This window comes from Trachymyrmex cornetzi, unplaced genomic scaffold, assembly GCF_001594075.2.
Source record: "Trachymyrmex cornetzi isolate Tcor2-1 unplaced genomic scaffold, Tcor1.1 scaffold868, whole genome shotgun sequence".
NCBI lineage: Eukaryota > Metazoa > Arthropoda > Insecta > Hymenoptera > Formicidae > Trachymyrmex > Trachymyrmex cornetzi.
In genome coordinates this window covers 278,696-299,482 of record NW_017300210.1, presented here as the reverse complement: position 1 = coordinate 299,482, position 20,787 = coordinate 278,696, and the positions used below count along the sequence as shown (strand labels likewise).

The 20,787-nt window shown below is 40.4% G+C and overlaps 1 protein-coding gene across 2 annotated transcripts in view; it reads left to right on the top strand.

Annotated features, from left to right (window-relative positions):
• The window catches only part of px (MAP7 domain-containing protein plexus), a 98,583-nt gene that overhangs the window by 948 nt on the left and 76,848 nt on the right, over window positions 1-20,787 (top strand). The window contains exons 2-8 of one of the 2 annotated variants that reach the window (XM_018519989.1): window positions 1,097-1,982; window positions 3,469-3,725; window positions 3,812-4,199; window positions 4,291-4,546; window positions 4,630-4,821; window positions 5,122-5,806; window positions 5,925-6,021. In XM_018519989.1, the coding sequence (XP_018375491.1) occupies window positions 1,208-1,982; window positions 3,469-3,725; window positions 3,812-4,199; window positions 4,291-4,546; window positions 4,630-4,821; window positions 5,122-5,806; window positions 5,925-6,021 (2,650 nt within the window). In that variant the 5' untranslated portion in view covers window positions 1,097-1,207. Of the gene's footprint in view, window positions 1-1,096; window positions 1,983-3,468; window positions 3,726-3,811; window positions 4,200-4,290; window positions 4,547-4,629; window positions 4,822-5,121; window positions 5,807-5,924; window positions 6,022-20,787 lie in introns of those variants that run through there. The other variant, XM_018519990.1, reaches the window with a different exon arrangement.

Below are 20,787 nucleotides of genomic sequence, written 5' to 3'. Positions count from 1 at the left end.
CGGCGGCGGCGATCAGCTCGTCGAGTTCGTCGAGTTCGTCGACGCGATCAGGAAACGCTTCCACGCCTACGGTTGCGTTTCGCCCGCATTCCGATTTCCCTTCTCCTCTTCCCCGCTCTGCTGAAAACACACACTGGTGACACACGCTTCTCCTTGAACGACGATTCCTTAACACTCGCTTACCGATGTACCGAGAAGTTGATCTCTGGTCGGGCTCGGTAAACGTCGATGTAGCGATGCTCCAAAAATATACCGCATGCCTGCCGGCGGCGGTCTAAATGCATCGCGGATAGATGCCGCGGATAAAATGCTGCGGTATCGCCACGATTGTACGAATGGTTCTTTTCAACGCGCCTGTTGATCATCGTCACTTCGTGGAACTATCTGTTTACCAGATGCTTGCACACGAATTACTGCTCTGTTCTTGTACACTGCTTGATAATGAGTTATAGACGTATATTGATATTGAGAACATTGTGCGCGTGCAAAGGAATTGAAAATGATAAAGCTTACTTTCAAAATGTGTTGCAATTTTATTGTTGCAGCAGTGAATGCAACTTATTATCAAGTAATATAAACAGCAAATTGTTCAGTGAACCGTGGCACGACGAGTGATTACAACTACACTGTTTCTGAATGCGAAGAAACTAATTCAAAAAATTCTTGTTCTCTCCTTGCATTTTTACAGAGAATTCTTGTCGATTGTGCTACGAGTCTTTGAATATTGTAAATAGTTTGCTGTTCAAACCAACAGTTACGCTTAAAACATAATTACTTTTAAAAGTTTTGATGTTATTGAAACGAGACTTATTTTACGAATTTTAAATATATTAATAACTGTTGCAAATTTGCTGTTATTTCGTAAGATATTTAGTGATATAATCTTGAAAATTATGTCACATTTGCACTCGAATAATCTTATTTGCATATAAAGTGCTCGATACACATTTGTGTAAGTTGACAGATACACAGAGAAATGCATGATTTCCTAATTATCAGTCGTTTACTATAAGTATAAATATATATATGAATGATATATTAGAATCGAAATATGTACACCGTACACATAATTTATTTATAAATTCTATATTTTCAGATATACACAAAAGATAGAAGCTCTATCAATCACTGTGATTTCTGATCGTACATGCGTGCCAAACACGAAGATATAAGAGGGCGTTAAAAAGGGATCCAATGGTTTCCTGACATGATGGAAAGCAAATTATATGTGAAGAATGATCCGGGACTTGAGGGGCAATCGCTCACGAATGTACAGCCCAATCCGCTCGAGGACAGCGGCGGAGCAAGAATCTGTTTCGTCTGCGGCGCCGTGGGCCACAGCGAGCAACATTGGTTACGAGTGAAACCAAGTTCAGGTGGTTCACCCAATGAGCCCTATTTTCCGTTTCTTGAGTCACATGAGCCGCCAAATGGCTATCGCGGCGATGGTATTAGAAGCGGTGCTGTCAAGGCCTGCAATCTATGTTACATTCTGCTGTTACAACAGTGGGAGAGCTACGAACGAGAAGCTAGACCTCACAGTCAGCGAATTTATTGGTTGAAGAGATGCGACGGCGGGCCATTCACAGGAGCAGAAATGGCACTTCAGGGCGAGTACGCTGCCCAAGTCCTGGGCTTGACGAACGATCAGACGCCACAACTCAGACAGGAAAGTCGACCGGTTGGCGTCTCACCTCGATTACCACCCTCGCCCTCGCCGAGAATCGAGCAGACTAGACCGTCGTCGAATTCGATTGTTGAGGTGTCAAGGCCGCATTCTAATACGGCGGAAACACATAGGCACTTGGAACAAGCAAGACTCACAATGGAATCTCCTCATAGATTGCAATCACCTCATCAAAGGTTGCAGAGCCCACGACAGCCCGTTGAAGACGCTAGAATATCCAATGAGTCGGCATTGGATCTAAGACACGCACCTAGAAGCTCACCTGCGCCACAACCCACCTTACCACCGCCTGCAGGTTAATTACTATTCATCAGTCACGTCTATTAATCCATATTTGAAATTGAGAGAAAGGAAACGTGTATCTAACTTTTATGTATTTATTTGTAATTTTTATATTTTGTTTTACACATTCCAAATTACAAATAAACATTATTGTTTATCTGAAACAACATATTAAAAAGAGTACAAATATTTTTTTTAATTACAAAAATAACAAATAAATATTTTCTGTAATTGTCTAAAAATATTTTTACTTTATTTTAATAAGTTAATTTCGGGTGATGATACTATTATCGATAAGAAGCGTTTCTTTACAGAAACTTGTATATATAAAGCAAGACGCGAAAGCAACCGTCGGGATCTTCCTAATTATTAAATTGACCGAGGGAGTTTAATTGGATCTTTATCTGAGGTCAACTTACTGCTTTTATTCCTAACTTTGAGAGAATCAAAGAATGTACTGTTTATAGTATGATAAATTATGGTATAATCGTTCAAGAAATTATTTCAACGAAAAATAAAATTGGTAACGAATATAAATTATGAGATTAGTATTTATTAAATAGTAAGACACTTGTCTCTTTTCTGATACTTAAATCCTCGATAAGATATACATCACACTACTTTACCGGTTATTACGATTTATTACAACTTACTGGCCATCCTATATTAAGACACCGACATCTTTAACAGCAGTGTACTTACAATTAGATATAGATAAAGTATCAACGATGTATACGACATAGTGTAAATGAAAAAATATTTAGTGGCAATCGTGCTGAAGCGTTTTAATACTTAAAACGGGTCCGAAGTGTACACTTAACGAAATAACTTGGATAAAATCACCTTGGACAAGCGCTATCTGATAGGAGTAAAAGCTGTTTTTCACTTCTATTACGTTATCTCGTTTCAGAATGTGTACGCGGTAAATATACGAATCGGGTCATTATTTACGCTGGCCTTAGTCCTTCCGTGCGTTAATGTAAACGTTTGAAAGTAAAGGTTAACAGTTTTGTAGATAAGAATTATATGAAAGTCGCGGCAAAGAGCCGTCTGATCTGAATGGTGATTCTAGGCGATTTTCCTCCCGCGCTCCACTCGCGTTCGCGGATTATTGAGCTTTGGTGACCTCTACAATTTCGATCCGACCGATCTGATATTCATTAGTCAGCGGGTGCCCCCACAGATAACCGGGTCGTTCGAAATGGAGCTATTGAAACACTGTGTTTGCTATCGTGTATGAAAGCGCGAGAAACTATCAACACTCTCCGTATTCGAATATAGCGTGAATATAACATGGAGATAAACTCGCAAAAAAATACAGTTTCTAAGTGGGCCACGTGCAGCGCGATGATAATGTCGAAGGCGTGTGCTATTCTCGGGACAAATAGGATGGCCAGTTGTATCGTCGCGCGTTCACAGATTTTACGCGACGTCGCGTAAATTGCATTCGTCGACAATGAACGAACTGCGTAATCAATTGTCTGACATTGCGATTGCAGCTATCTACAGCAGTGGATCATCATCAAGCGTCGGCACGGATATCCTGGATCTGTCGATGCCGGACAAAAACTCGGTCACAGAAGTCTGTTATGTATGCGGGGACGAATTCAAGAGAGGATCTCTCAGTCATATCGCTGCGAAGCCACTGCCAACTCCGCCGCATCCTGTTTCCAGTCCACCGCCGTTCTTTCCATCACTGATGCTTCATCCTAGGCCGAGTAGAAGTCGACCCATGGACAGTGCTGGACGAGTACAGGTATATTTTCCGACATATTTATTTTTTTGGTATATTTGTTAAAAAATTAATATTTTTATAATAATTCATATATTTTGACTTTTTAGGCCTGCTTAGCGTGTCAGAATCATCTTTTAATACAGTGGAAAGCTTATACACGCCAAGGAGTACCGCATAGTGATAGAAATTATACGCTTCGCAAGCGGCAAGCACCTACAATGGATACAACCACATTTATTTGCTACACTTGCGCTCTCGAGTACCCTTCATCCAGTATTAGACTTCTGTATTGCTGTCCTAATCCAGAGAAGGAGGTGTATTTCCCTTTTATTTATTCTCTGAGACCTCCGTCAGGAGCTAGTCCTATTAGTCCTCAGGGAATGGTGCAGGTTTGCTCCATTTGTTACAAAGCTATCCCTCAAAAGCAGCAGGTGTTTGGCGGAGAAAATAACGAGGCACAGCCAGCCGGGCAAAATGTAGATTTCCGTCAACAAGGTTAATTTTCATTAATCTCGAAAAATATTTATACTTTATATTTATTGATGTTTACAGATGGGTCTAAAATAATTAAACGTTTTTGCTGTAGGTCCTTCGCCACGGCCTGCTGTTCCAAAATCTCCAGTCAATTCAGCTGGTAACGATATTCGCTTTAAGCCATACGACTTAAACAAGTCAACGGTTGCTACAAATAAGCAACGAAGCAGTACCTCCGTGAAAGCTCCCACGCCTGGGCAACGAAATTCACCTAATAACGGTCCTGCAGAAAATGGAACTGTTGCGCTTGGCCAAAATTATAGGTGCTATATTTGTGAAAGATTGTATCCTCGTACTCATATGGAATGGTAAGTTCTACCGTATAAATATCACTGAGAAAATTACAGTTTTGCAGCGAAATATCGATAATTCTACATTTTATCCTTATCAGGTTATCTACGAGCCCGGAGGGAATGAATTCACATGCTATGCATTTTCCTTGCTTGCGAGGAATGGCACGTACGTCTGAAAACGCTTGCATGGATAGTCATGGAAGAGTATTGGCGTGTAGTCACTGCGTGAATCATCTTGCGCAACAATGGGAAAGTATGGATGCTGAACGGGTTCCCTTAGAACGTCGCAGGTTAGTCCGCCACAATTTACATTAACTGTTTATCTTAAATGATTTGCATATATATTATGCATGTTAATAATACCGCAAGAAATGTTTTGTGTGTTGATTAAAATGGCTTTATCTATAATTATATCTATCACATTTGTATAAATATTTATAATTTAATCTTCATAAAAGATGAACAGTTACACAATTCTGTGAACAATTTACATTGAAAAAAAAAATTATTTCTAGAATTCTATATCTTCATTAAATGTTATATCATGGGAATTAAAAAATGTAACATTTGTAATGTCTGTTAAATTCCAGGTATGATATTCCTAGTCCACATCCAAACGGTGACGTGAATCGGTCAATTGCCACGCCACCGAGCTCCAGTTCGGATCGAACGTTCGGAAGCAATCCGGGCACATCGAGCAGCTCGATTTATTGTTTCTTATGCGGTTTACATAGTGATTTAACTCTAGCAAGAGTCTTATATGGCCGTCCTCAGGGTCGAAACGCGCCATTTTTCCCGGAACTGTTGCGTCACCAGTCACCACCGAACGCCGAACAGCTCCGTGAGGACGGCTCCGCCCTGGTCTGCACGTTTTGTTATCATTCATTGTTGGCACAATGGCGTCAGCACGAATCTCTCTCTGGTGGTCAGCAAGTGAACGCTGCCGAGCGCCAATATAACACCCATGATTATTGCTGTTATGTTTGCGGCATTGTAACGTATAGAAAACGGGTACGAGCGCTACCAGTAAAGGACTTTCCGTTCCTGAGGTATCACAGGCAACCGGAGAAAAGCCTACTGTTAGAAAACGGCGATTTTGCGGTGGTGTGCTTGGATTGCTACGAGACCTTGCGTACGCAGAGCCTCGAGTACGAGAGATGGGGTCTGCCTGTTGAGAAACGAGAATACAATTGGATTGTGCAACCTCCACCGCCTGAAGACAGTCCTGACGCGGCCATAGCTAGATTACCGTCGGGCGAAAGGTCCGAGAAAGTGGTGAGTATATCCTTTACATGTTCGCACTTCGATGACATAACACGTACATAAATAGACAATAAGTCTATTATATCCCAACAAAAATGGATCTACAGTTATGTTTGCTTATCTCTGACAGGTTCCACCGACATTAACTGTGAGGCCAGCGCGAAAGAATTGTTCACCAAAGGCACCCGATAAGAAGGCACCTGTAAAAATTCCGGAGAAGGAACAAGGTAAGTGATAATTCAAATGAAATGTGCTTACTGTGCAATGAGTTTTGTAATATGTATGTGACGCTTACAAAAACATTTTTTGTATATATCGACATTTTTTAACTTTCCTGTTTGGAGATTAAAAAACGAAGTAAAAATTATTACGTTATTCTGTCTCAAGAAGACGATTAGTGCACTTGGAGTATTTTTAAAAGTATATTCAGCGAGTTTTAAACTTTTCTCGTCTCTTGCACAGTAATGCACTTACTACTTCTTAATTAATGAATCGACAACAGCTCTCAGAAGATTTTCTCTAACATCGATAGTTGAAGCACACTTCCATTACTTAGATAATACTGAATTGACTTTTATTTAACCTATACTTTTTAAACTATTCTCTTATGAAATTGCGCGGAACGCCTAATCCCTTTAAACTTCTCATTTTATAAAAATCTCTCTTATTCACATGTTTAATTGAAACTATACAAAAATATAAGGTCCGTTATAACTGTAGCGGTTCTTGATTGCTTTAAATATCATGAAAAATTTATTCAAATATTAGTATTTATTAGATTTATTATGATTTTATATACGTATATATATCAAGATTGGCAAAAGTCCACATTTTTTTAATAAAGTCCATGCCAGTGGTAAAAACCGGTATTTTCCGGAAAAAACCGGCAAAAAATCTGGTCTTTTCTATTAAAAATAAATAGATTTGATTATTTTGAGTAAAAATACATTAAGAGGAAGACATAAGGGCCCTGTATGGGCTTGCTTTGAATCTTGTACAACATTATTAAGCAGAAATGTATTGCTTGTGGAACATTAGTTAGTGGAAAAGCTCCACGACTGAAACAATATCTTCAAAAGTGTAATAAGTTTGAAAAGAACGATGATGATAATTCAAGTAAAAGTGAATCAGACAGGAAGAGTGAAATGAATAAATCAAGTAAAAGAAGAGAGATGCATCGATACCGAATCACCTTCATGTTCTTATATTTTAAAGCAGCAGTTTTATAGTTTTTACCAGTTTATTATTTCAGTAGATAAACTCCGGACCGGTAAAATCCGGAATTTACCCTGGTTTTTTCCACCCACTGGATTTTTCCTGCCAACCCTGATATATATTAGGTGTACAACTTTGCTTCCGCCGTTTTCCTATAGATGGTTTTAGCGGTAAGTGGTGGTCGAAATAAATAGATCATAGACGTCATACAATAAACTTGGGCATCTGTCAACATAACCTCATAGAAACATTAGTCGATTTATGTCTGCATCATAAAGTTATTCTCGATTGAAAATGTCAGTTTACGAGCCAAATTCTCGTCATTTGCGGGAGATTTTAATTTTCTGCTTCAATATGAAAAGAAATCTGCGACTGAAGCTCATCGAATGCTCTCAAATACTTATGGTGAGGCTGCTATTAGTGAAAGAACGTGTCGTGAGTGGTTTCAACGCTTCAAGAACGGTGATTTTGGCGACGAAGACCGGCATAGCGATGGAAGAGAGAAGGTTTTCGAAGATGCAGAATTGGAAGCATTATCAAGACTCGTGTCAAAATCAAGAAGAATTGGCACGATCATTGGGAGTGACTCAACAAGCCATTTGAAAACGTCTCAAAGCCATGGGAATGATTCAGAAGCAAGGAAATTGGGTGCCGTATGAGTTGAAGCCGAGAGATTGAACGGCGTTTGTTTGCTTGTGAACAGCTGCTTGAAAGGCAAAGGAAGGGATTTCTGCATCGCATTGTGACTGGGGACGAAAAATGGGTTCATTACGATAACCCCAAGCGCAGAAAATCATGGGGAGTTTCCGGCCATGCTTCCACGTCGATGGCCAAATCGAATATTCACGGCTCTAAGGTCATGCTGTGTATTTGGTGAGACCAGCTCGGCGTAGTGTATTATGAGCTGTTAAAACCGATTGAAACAATCACAGGCGATCGATATCAAACACAATTGATGCGTTTGAGCCGAGCATTGAAAGACAAACAACCGCAATACAACGAGAGACACGATAAAGTGATTTTGCAGCATGACAATGCTTAACCCCATGTTGCGAAAGTGGTCAAGACATACTTGGAAACGTTGAAATGGGAAGTCCTACCCCACCCGCCGTATTCTCCAGACGTTGCTCCCTCTGACTATCACTTGTTTCGATCAATGGCACACGGTCTGGCTGACCAGCACTTCCGGTCTTATGAAGAAGTAAAAAATTGGATCGATTCGTGGATCGCCTCAAAAGATGACCAGTTTTTTCGACGCGAGATTCGTACGCTGCCCGAAAGATGGGAGAAAGTAGTAGCCAGCGATGGACAATACTTTGAATCATAAATGTATAACCAGTTTTTTACAATAAAGCCTCGAATTTCGGAAAAAAACCGCGGAAGCAAAGTTGTACACCTAATTTATCCAACTAAAATCTCAAAACCACGAGTATATCCTTAAGTAAAAATAATAATGGCGAGAATATATATACTATATATATTTTTGTTCTTCGCCATTACTATTTTTGCTTAAGGATATACTCATGATTTTGAGATTTTAGTTGGATTGCTTATCTTTTTCCGATCAAAAACTTCCTCTTATAAAAACTGAATGAAGTAACTCTCTCACGAGCTCGCTATCCATCGTAATATCCATCGTAATGTTTCTGAAACGCGAAGATTGCGATCGCACAATTAAACACTGTTAATCTTTGGATTTAATTAACTCGTTAATGTCAGTTGTATTTCTTGCACTCCGCGAATTCTCGTCCGTTGAAATTTTATCTTTATTTTAAAGTGAAATGAAGTGGTTAATGAAGTGCAGAGTGTGCACCGATCGGTGCTAAAACAGAAGGCAATGTCTTTTGATCTCGCTACTCTGCACGTTTAAAGCGTAGCAAATATATATATATATATATTTGTGTGTGCGTGTGTGTGTGTGTGCGTGTTCGTGTGCGTGCGTGTGTGTGTATACTGATACATGCGCATGTACATTTGTACAAAGACTCGGCGGGGCGGAAGGATGGATGTGGAAGGAAGAGGAAGGATGGATGAGACGTGAGTGGTGCTCTTAAAAATCCGACAGACAAAAGGAGACTGGCTGTGAAGAGCTATCCGAGAATATAGTCTGATGGTTTGCGTTCGAGCGAATTTCCGCTTTTTTTTCCATCGCTCTTCTGATTTCTCTTTACTTCCTCGTTTGTATCTTCTTTTTCTACTTATATATCTCCATGAACCCTTCTTAAGTGTGTCTTGAGTTATAAGCAGTATCTCTCTCTCTTGCTGTGCAAACATACCTTGTATACGCTCCATAATTATATCTTGCGATATTTCTTCTTTTTTACGCATATCCTAAAGATTACATTACGTTTAAACAATAATTCGAACGTTTATATGTTTATACATATTAACTGTACGATCAAATTTCAGAATGCAAAAGATTATAACGCGAGAATATCGCGCTCGAGGTGTGGTACATTTCGTTACATTTTTATTCGCTGACACCGCGCGTGTTCGTCCGAGAAAAGCTTTCTCGCCGCGAAAGGTTCCCTTGTGGCTTGGTTGCTGTTAGCCTGTAACACTTTCGCTTTGTTCTCTTCCTTTTTCGTTCTGACTTTAGCGGCGGCGTGCACGCCCCTGTAGCACGGAGGAAGGTACGTCTCCTCGAGTTTACGCCGTTGGACGCGTGAGACCACCGTGCAAACCTGCCATTTAGGAGTCGTAAACTTGCACTCGAGCAGGCCGTTGAAGTCGCCTTTTTAATCCGGCCGCAAGACAATCTTGTAAAAAATATATTAACCAAGTAACCTTCTCGTACAGGACGTTTTACAACGCTATCACGCCCTCCTTTATGAATTCTTTAATTCGCTCGATTATCGGCAAAACTTTATATATAAAAATTATATATATATAAAAAAAGAAATTTCTATTTTGCAGATATTGCATTATTTCGAATCCATAGGAGATAACCAGTGAGTTCACATTTCGCAAATATCGCGATTATTTTGAATCCATAAGAGATAATTCCATGAAAAAATTTATCATAAAATAAAGAGATTATTTTACTTTACGCTTCATTTGCTTCTCTATCGGGAATAAACCGGAGATATTGTATATATATATACATATGTCGGAAGTACTGCGAAATACGCCGGAAATCCCATTGTTTAACGTACCAAATATTTTAGCGCTATTATAATTTCGCGCTGTGCGTGACTCTTTCGAGATGCTTTAGTATCATTATCGTGAACGTTTTATGGGAAATCATTGTTGGCAAAACGACAGATTTCTTCATTTCGAACTTCCGTTCCGGGAAACTTTTGCAATAAAGCCTTGTATCTAATCAAACAGCGTACCTGGCATTGTCGACAGCAATGTTGTCACGTTTGTAATATCTAATTATCATATATCATAAAAAATTATAGGCCAGGCAAAATGATATCCTTCTTAACCGCTTATAACATGGTTCAAATTTTTATACTTGAATAATGACATTTAATGAAGTGGAAACTAGAAAGTAGATTTATTTAATCTGTCTACATTAAAATTTAATTGAATGCTATTCCCATAGCTAGCTTTTAACGTTTCTGTTTTAAGTATTAACTAGTCTGCACTGCGCGTAAAAACGCAAATGTTTAATATTAATTTAATTAAAATATTAAGAATCTTTTTTTAACTTTTGTAACTGAAATTTATCCATTTTTTAAATGTATTTTTGCTAAAAAAATATTTTTCAAATGTGCAAGCAACTAAATTCACGACGGAAGTTCAACGCGACGGTAATTTGCTACAACTGGAGAAGTCTTGAAAATATAACAAGAAAACGCAGAAGTCGTTGGTAACTCCGAGTATCGCGTTCTCGTTGAGGGAGGAAAGGAGGAAGGAAGTGCGCGCAGGCAGGTATAATACGATCGTCGAGATCAGGAGGTCGATTAAGGTCGGTCGATCTGGCTTAGAGGGTACCGGGGGTGGCGCTCGAGGTGTCAGATGGGACTTAGCGGAGGGCTTAGCGAGGAGCTTGCGCTCGTAGATGGAGCAAGGGGGTTAAAGCGCGGAAGGTGGAGTACCGTGGGTGAGGAGATGCGGAGGAGTGGAGGTGGATGACGGGTGGCGGGTTGGCGGAGGCTTGGAGGGGCTGAAGGAGAAAGAGCAAACGCCCGCAGCGTGACACCGCATTGCGCCCACTTGCCAACCCGCCCAACACCTAAATTCGAATTAGGGAGCCAGCCCCATCGTTTCTCGTCAACACGCCTGCCGTCCTCGTCCCGGTCCTCGTCTTCTCCTCGACTCTTCCTCGCCCACTCGCCCATCGACCCTCTTCACAGTAAACGTACGGGGCGAGATGTCAGCCCTCTCACCCCGTCCATCTGCGTGTACGACGTCCATCTGCGACCCTCCTCCTTACTCTTTCTCTTTCTTGGTCTTTCTCGGAGAGAGCAATCGGCAGAAGAGTACTCGCTCAACCGTGTTGCCTGCCTGTCGTCTTCCTGCGGGAATCGATATCAATGTCATCGACGACTTGCCTCTCACATTTCTTATCCCTCGATAACCGGCAGCATATATTCGTAGCTGTTCTAGTCAGGCACGCGGCCAAAAGGCTCGATTTCGCTCGTGTGCCCAACGCTGTCTCGCGGAATCAGTGCCAAGGCGCGATCCGATCGACTTTCCAGCTTCTCTTGCAGATATTACTTTGTGTGCTACTATAGCGTATTTTTTTATTAGTATTATATGGATCGTTTAACTTATACTAAAATACGATATACAAAGAAAAAAAGTTTATTCTTTAATTCATTTCTAGTAGATTTTTCTTTGATAGAACATTAGTTTGAAATTTATTTGTCAAAATATTTTTTATGTATCGATTTGAAAAATATTAAAAAGAAATGATATCTAATTCAAGTTTAGTAAAGGAAGAATTTACAATATTAGTTAAGCACGCATTATATCACTTAAATGAGTAACGCATTGTACATGTATAGGCATGTCCAACACTAGCGAAACAAGCATTCCTAAGGGCGCATTGTTTCCGAATCGAAAGGGTTGAATTCAATTCGGGTGATGTCGCGGTTCCGCGAGCAATTTAATCGGATATCCGTGGTGCGAAACCTACGCCTCGCGAGCGGATGCCGCGAATTCATGTAGCGAGGTATACCTCTCAACGCGTTCTCTTAACAGAGTATGCTTCTGGCTTGGCGCGTGTTAATAATTAACCACCGTTGACTGCCTTACGAAGTAGTAGAACCGCTTGCAGGCGGCTCCATGGCTCGTTTCACCGTGAATAAACCTGCCTTCCGGTTAGCTCCCCTTTTCTGCTTTCTGCTTTCTCGTACGGTCATTCCTTCTTTTGCTTCGATTCGTCCGTCAAAGTCTACGTGCTCGACAAACGATTCTTTTCATGGAACGATGTTTCTATCCGTTACTATCGGTACACGACTATATTTTAGCTTTCGTTTTCGCAGGAATTTATAAGGAAATTATGTTTCGTGAAATCATTTGATGGAGACAGCAAAGAGAGTCCCAGAGTATAATTTAAAAATATAGCTCGACTTTACTGTTAGATATCAAAGGAACAATGGCAATGCAGTCTCTTGAATTAAAAACCATTTTGTTATTTTTAATTTCCATCTGTGTCAAATTATAAATCAATCCATTTCTATAATTAGTTCCAAAGTAAACAACGTTTGTATTAATGTATGCACTTAGTAAATAATAAACTAAATTTGAATCAAATTTAATATATGTATTTTGATTTAAATTGGTTAATCCATTTAGTCAAATTAACGACATATTAAGTAGAAGCAGTGATGACCTATAAAGACGATAAAAAATAACTCAAATTGCTTATAATTTGAACATGATGAATTTAACAGAGTTCTTCCAACATAATATTTTTAGTACGCGGTTAAACATGGTTATTTTTTTCTTTATCACGATCGTTAAGGGTAAATCGTTCGCAGCACTTGCGTATGCGGGGTTACTCTCGTTCGAGGGCGATAAAAATAATACAGCTTATTAACCCCCTGGAGAATGTCAATGTGCTATTATAGAGAGTGGGTGGTGGTTGTGAATGACGAGGTAGCGAAGGCACGGGGGCGGGTGGCGAGAACGCGCATTTGTTCAGCGGTGGAGCGAGAGAAAAAGTGAGCGGCACCCCGAAAGAGGATACGGGGGAGCAGAAGAGGGTCGACCGAGGCGCGGAGATTGGAGATGAAAGAGGATAGTCGAGTAGTCTAGGGTAAAAGGAAGGGGTGAGGGGAAAGTTCCCTGTCGCCGCCACGTATTGATTTTGCCCGACAGACAGTCGGCTGTTGGACTGTCTGCCTCATAAGCCTAACTCACCGCTCTGTGGGATGTCGCGTGGGCCCTACATGGGTAAACTGTTCCCACATAGGTCCCAGCTCTTTTTTGCTCTTCTACCTCCTGGAGTGGGCGATGACACGGTTCCGAGCGCATGGAGAGCACTCCTGGCGTGAAGGGCATTCTCTGTTGATCGTTGCAAGGCGCCGCATACTGTTCGGCGACAGTTAGAATAGAAACGGTTCGTTTAAGATAACGGAGAATTCCAGGAATTTTTTTGCGTCTTCCAGAAACTGACTTTTGCCGACCGCTGATTGCTGTCTCAAAGGATTTCCTTCGCGCGATTTCTGAGATGCGTAGGTTTAGAATTAGAATTTACGTTTGCGAGGAATACATAGATTTCGTAAGTGTCTTTTACACAGGAATTCTTTCATTTCACAATTTCACGCGCGCCTACTTGAGCCTAGTAAAATGTCAAAGCGTTACGCGGTGCCGTTGCGTGTGATTGTCAGTTATGCGCGGTAAAATATCGCTGTCAAGGCTCTCAGAGAATAAATGTTGCTGTTGCAATAAGGAAATAAACGAATAAAAATTAATCCAGACACGCACACAGGTTAATATTTTTTTTATGTTTATTTGTCCTGTTTGCTTTCACAACTTGTTACTTGCTGAACATTATAAAACTCAATCATAATAAAATTCATAACAAGAGTATGGGCTCCAAGTCTTTCTTCTTTCTTCATTTTATCCCTTCCTCTATTCGCTGTCAGTTCGTCCCCAGGTCGTATCCGTGACAGACGTGTGTTCTCTTCGATATCGATTGCCTGTTACCCTGGCTCGCACTCGTCGAACACGTCGTCACTCGATCGCAATTGGTCGGCTTATCTACATCGCGTAGTCCGACTCTTCCGGAGAAGTCCTGAGGAAGCTATAAATATCGTTTACCGGCTGGTGCATTGGAGCTGTTGAACACGCGGTGTACCAAGCGTGCGGTAATACAACGGCGGGTGAGCAACAGATATATCGGAGACATTCGTCACTGCGTGAACACCGTATACAGGATTGCACCGACTTACAGGCTAATTGATCATTGAATATGGAACACCGTCCTGTCCGCGAAACACTCGTGCAAGCTACCACGACAGCTGCCGCCGCCATTCATCGCTGCGTTGCTCCTTGCGAGAAGCTGTTTCACACGACTTGCATCTGCAATAAATCGCCCATCGCGAATGACGGTGTAACGCTCCCTGAGAATTCAGTGACTCCGGAGGAGCTCGTTTTGCCATCTTCAAGTTCGTACGTCCAGCCAAACGAGGATCGTTTATCATTAACAGATAGTTTAATCGAGGATCCGCTAATTGGTTACGTAGAAAATGTGGAAGATGTGATGTCGGAGCTGTTCGAACGAATTTTTATATTACCATTCTTACTCAAGAACAACAAGACGTTCATCAAGATCGCGATGATCTTTTAAGTGACTCTTTTAAGATGTTTGAAATTATATCAAATTATTTTACGAAATTTACAATATCGACTTTAAATTGTACTAGTGATAAATGGTGAATTTTCTTGTTGAGAGGAATAGCAGTTTTATTTTTTGTCCATTCAAATTCAGGTATCAGTTACAAAATAATGTAAAGAATTATTGGTATGTAGTGACATGATAAATTCGCGCTTTAAATTAAAGATGTTAAATACGTAGGATTTTTCCAAGTGTTAACGGAAACTTGTTGCGCCTAGAGTCCTAGATACTGAACGATCGATAGCTCTCAGCTTGAGTTCTTTCTCGGCAATTATTTTAGATTGATATTGCGAGACGAGCGCATTTTGCTAGCGAAGGAAGAGAGAAAGACCTTTTAATTATTCCCTTTCTTGCGTCCGACACGAGCGTAATTTGCAGCAAAATCGATAACGGGGTATATTGCTGTAATCGACGTGGACATAGCGTACGCGTTAATAGTTAATTATCAACCTACTGCGAAGCAATTAATGCAGCAGGCGCTCGCAAATGCACAAAGCGTGTACATGCGCTTGACGATATTTGCAAAACAGTAAAATTATTTCCGAATAACTTGCATTTCAATCTGACGTTTCGATATCGTATCAAATTACTTCGCACGATAAATCCCCAAGTTCTCTGTTGGAATAACTACGACTCGAGTGCATATTTCTGTATATAACTGTGCACGTGGCAAAGTACACTCATTATTTTACTGTCGCTACATATCTATACATGAATACCATCCCGACCCCATTTACTTGCTGTTAGCGCGAGGCAAATGATTTTCATCGCAAAAATTGAATCTTATATTATATATTGGTCGGATCGGTTGGCGCGCTGCTTTTAATATACACATACGTGGCTACTTTGAAAGAACACGATACGTTGTTATCGGCTTAACGATCAACTTTAATGGCCACATCAGTTTATTGGATTGCTCGGCTACAATAGCCGCGAGTGTGTTCCCCGCGAAAGGGGAAATTAATCGCATCGCGGATACGTGAAACGTGTATCGTGCACGCGGCAACGGGAGGATATTATTGCGGGAGCGTATTTTGTCGGTGGCAGGCCGTAAGCCGCGACGCGAAGTTAATTACCCGTTTACAAGAATTAGCGTATCGGTAATTTCGGCCTTGGGATCGAAATAGATCGATGGCGGTAATTGTTCCCGTGGCTAATAGCCACGGTAAATTACGCGGATAAGATAATCGTGCCAAGCTATCTTGTAACGACGAATAGACATGTTGGGTAAATATTGACGATGTCGTTACGTTGGAGTCCTTCGTTGGAGCGATACCAACCAATAAAATGTGTATAAAGACTTTACTGACAATGTAAACGGCACGTGTCCAATTGTCTCACATTTTCCAACGAAATGAAAAATTTTACACTCTCGTACATTGTTAACCCGGCGTCATTATGGCTGGGTCATAATGACCTGAGACATTTTTAAACATCTGTATTTTCTTACATACTTCGTAGATTTTACTCTCTAAATCTGAATCAGTGGATAATCACTGATATTAGTGCCCAGTATGCCACTGATAATCAGTGAATTAAATGTGGGATCCCTAACCTAGCTAATCTTCATTGTGTGAGCTAACTAACTTTGTTTTAGTGCTTAAATTCAATGAATATGGTATTGGAAGATTGAAATTAACGTGCAAATATCAGTATTTTAGTTATATAATGCTCAAACATTCTTCCTTTTTTAGTTGAATTTTGCTGATTATCAATGCAAAGTATGTCACTGGGCAATTAGTGACTATCCACTGATTCAGATTTAGAGAGTAACTAACCGCCCTGTAGCTGGAGCTAAGACTTTCTAAAACCATTGTTGACATTGCGAGACCAAAACATATTTGGGTTATCATGATTCACCTCAACATCCGTGTAACATTTTAACACCACAATGACGCCGGATTAAATTCATAATATCAATTATATTCAATTTGAGTTTTTAAAAATCATATTTGTAGGAGAGAGCTACTGCTCCTACTTAATGTTATTATTTTGACTAAAACTAGGAGTTCAACAATTTAACTCAAGATGATGTATTAAATTTGGCTCAAATTTAATTAATTATTTACTAAGTATACGTTAATATGAACGATGTTTACTTTGAAACTAACTACAGAAATAGATTGATTTACATTTTGGCACAGATGGAAGTTAAAAATAACAAAATGTTATTTAACTCAACGGATTGAATTACCATTGCTCCTTCGGTTTCATGATGTAGGAACATTAGCTTGAATATTTTCTTGTGGAAATATTTAGTGTTTGCTTTCTCACACGCTAAATGTTGTAATATACAGCCTCAGGATCGTTGCACACATGACCTCGCGTAAATGACTATCTACTTAGCAACGATTGACCATGACGGTTTCACGGATTGTGTTTTGCGACTTCGGCGACTTGTGCAACTTTCATAACCGAGCGATGACACAGGGACTCTAATCTTTCCGAGTGACGTCCGTTAAAACCGCATTTTATGGAGAGCTAAATTACCTTCGTCCGAGCGAGTAGCAACAGCAGCCTTGACCCCGTAATTAAAGCGTAATGGGTACGCAAGAGAGATTGTAAATATTTTCTGAGAAAATGCACGAATGATATTTCATTTCGCAATGAGAATATGAAATACTAATCCTGTGTTTACACGGATCGATCAAAATTTCTGTAATTGCTGTTAAAACAGTCTCGAAGAAATATCGTGTATATGAAATGATATATTTGTAATAAAATCTATTCGGTAAACTGCTGGCCATGTAAACGTTCTTTTGAACAGTCTTGCGCGACGTTTATAAGAAATGAATGATTAAATAATTTTCTGCATAATAATAGATGAATCTTTGATTATTAACCTTTAAGGCCCTATTTGACAATATATGGTTACCTAAAGATTTAAGGTAACCAAGAAATTTATGAATGAATTTCATTGATGAATCTGTTGGTAACCTATAGGTAATCATATATTGTGAAAACGGGCCTAAGTAGGTAAGTGGAATGCTTAAAACACCTCAAATAAATTTTATTTTTATAGTTATATTTTTTAATGGTATGCATACAGTTATATTTATATTATTTGTAACCCTTATAAAATAGAGGAATGTAAAAATAGTGAGCTTTAAGACTTCTGGACAATTACTATTTATTTTTCTTTCCCAGAATAAGGTTTGTAAGATAACTACACATGAGACGCGCTGCGACCAACCTATCTACTTAAAGGTTAAAGTATAAAATAAACCGTCTGGTAAATCAACTTTGCATAGCATATGTGACAATGGAATTATACATAGCAGCCAGGCTAGAGGTAACGTCGACATGCGTCAAAGCGCTAAACGGATAATAGCACACTGAACGCGCGGATGTCGTTGGCCGATTTCGCCGAGTTATCTTGCTTCGCGGAAGTCAAATTACACGGTAACGGCGACGGATATAGACGGCACAGATCCGCGTGTATGTCAAAGTGACGACACGCGCGAATTATTTAGGAAGTCACCGACTTCGTAATCGTTCCATCCACGTCAGGGCTTTCGCCCTCACCGTCATCCTTGCCACTCACCCACTTCTCAATCCGTCTCTCGCGCTTACATCGTTTCGATCCCTTTAACGTTCGGGTTTCCGGGTGAAGTGGCGACGACGACGACGACGACGACGACGACGAGGAGGGGGCGAGGGAGAGGACGACGGCGGCGTCGGTGGCGCAAGCGGAACTCGACGGAGTGCAGAGTGGTTGGATTTCAGACCTCGGTGGAGGGTAGGGGCGAATGGCGAGGAGGTGGATGAGACGGAGAGAGCGACTGCGGTGGTTGAGAGAAAGGCAGAAGAGGGGGTGGCTTGTGCTGGTTGAACAGCGCGTGCCGCTTCAGTGCCAGATGGCCCCGAAAGGACGAGCGAGCGAGATAAAGAGATAAAACGAGAAAGGGGGAGGGAGAAATAAAGATAGAGGGAAAGAGAGAGAGAAAGAGACGAAAGACTCCGCTCGTCTCTGGCGTTTAGCTCGAGGCTGCTGGTTGCGTAAGATGAAAAGAATGGCAAGGAGCGAGACGTCGGGGACAGCACTCGGGGCCTGGAATGAACGCGGGGTCGTCCTCTTCTTTTTTCCTACCGAGGGGATTTCGTGAGAAACGTTTAGCCCTATAGATTTCGGGGTATCCCGTTCGTGTATAGGGGCGAGGTGGTCGCTTTCCGTTAACGTGGGTGGGCATAGGGATTGTCTACCCGGGATCCGTTGAACTCTCAAGCGGAACGAGTCAGGCCCCGACGCGACGTACCGATTATATTTCGCTTATCTAGTTTCTCGTGACGAAGAGGCTTATTTTGCAAACGATCGATGTTTATAGAGAGAGAGAGTTTGCGGCGATAGCTCGCGTGGAGAGATGCTAATGGGAAACGTGCTGGTGTGTCCATACGAAGCGAGTATTGTTATTGGTGCGCGCGGTGTAGGAAGAAATAAGGCTGACGTGGGTTCTCAGAACACACGGGAACACACAGAGGGACGGGGCTAACATTCGTGTCGGGAATCATTTATTCATCCGCAGCGTCATATAGCGATCGTTGGTTACGTGCCCACGTTCTCCTTAACACTATCTTCTTATCACATCGAAATGCATTTCGTCGTTCCGATGCAGCGCATTTCCATGCTCAATCGAGTCTTATATCGAACGAAAGTTGTATATTTAGATATGCGAATAATTTACGTTATACTTTCAAACATTTACAAAAGGTGGAATTCGCTGATGGTACATTGTACAAGGCATGAAATACGGACCTTACATGATCAATAATGCTGTCAGTGCCAACAAATACTGGTAATATTATTGATCGTGTGTTAATATTGGTGCATTGAGGTAGAATATTGAGGGTAATTCTGATTTCTTCATTTCAAGCGTTACAACGATGATCGAGAATCAAGAAATCCTGTTCATAAATTATGTCCAATTTGTGTTATTTTCAATCATTAGAGATCGCCATTGTTCCTATCCAATATGTCATTAATTTAACTAAAACGATGGAGTTAAACAATTTAACTCAAGAAAATGTATTAAATTCGGCTCAAATTGATTTATTATTTAATAAATATGTTAATTTGGACGATGTTTACTTTGAAACCAACCACAGAGATGGCTTAATTTATACTCTTTGACATACTATGGAAATTAAACGTAACAAAATGTTCTTTAACTCAAGAGATTGGATTATTATTGCTCTTTTGACATCTAATTGCGGATTACCGTCAATAATATTGTCAGCATTTGTTGGTACTGTAACTGCAGTATTATTCATTGTAAAGTCCGTAAATGAGTATTTCCGTAAACTTGCACAATCATGTACACAAAACTAATCTGAAATATTAGATGCTTCCATTTATAACCATTTCTATCACTGTAGATTAAATTTAATCTTGATTTAACTTATCATGTTTTTTAAGTTCTAAAAATTTAAAAAGGGAAAAAAATAAGTTAAACAAGATTAAAGTTACTCTACGTTGGTAGAAATAGACGTTAGTGACACAAACGTTTTATCTTGACAGTCCATGAGTAACAAAGAACGATAATTGTGTTGACTTGTGTCACCCAAGTGGAAAGAACTCATTATCAATAACATTGCTCGTGTAAGGTTGCAAAAGTATTATCTATACGTGTTATCGATTCAATATCATTGATCAGTATCATTAATTGTGTAAAGTCCGTATAAGCATTCAAGTTTGCAAAAACGAATAGAAAAACAGGCGCAATTGCTACTTCTGAATTATGCAATACCGCGAAATTATGCAATATACGGTTACTCATGTTTCTTCGTAAGATATCCGATTGAGAGGTTCTTTCAAGAACAAAAGGAAGAAAGGGAAAAAAAAAAATTCTACATGATACGAGAGTTGATGCATGCCGAGCGTTATGTGACCCGAGCGGGAATAATGAACGGGCCGAAGGCGAGAGAAAGAGAATCAGTCGTCGCGTCGCTGTCTCGCGGTGTGATTCGCGAAGACGCATGTAAT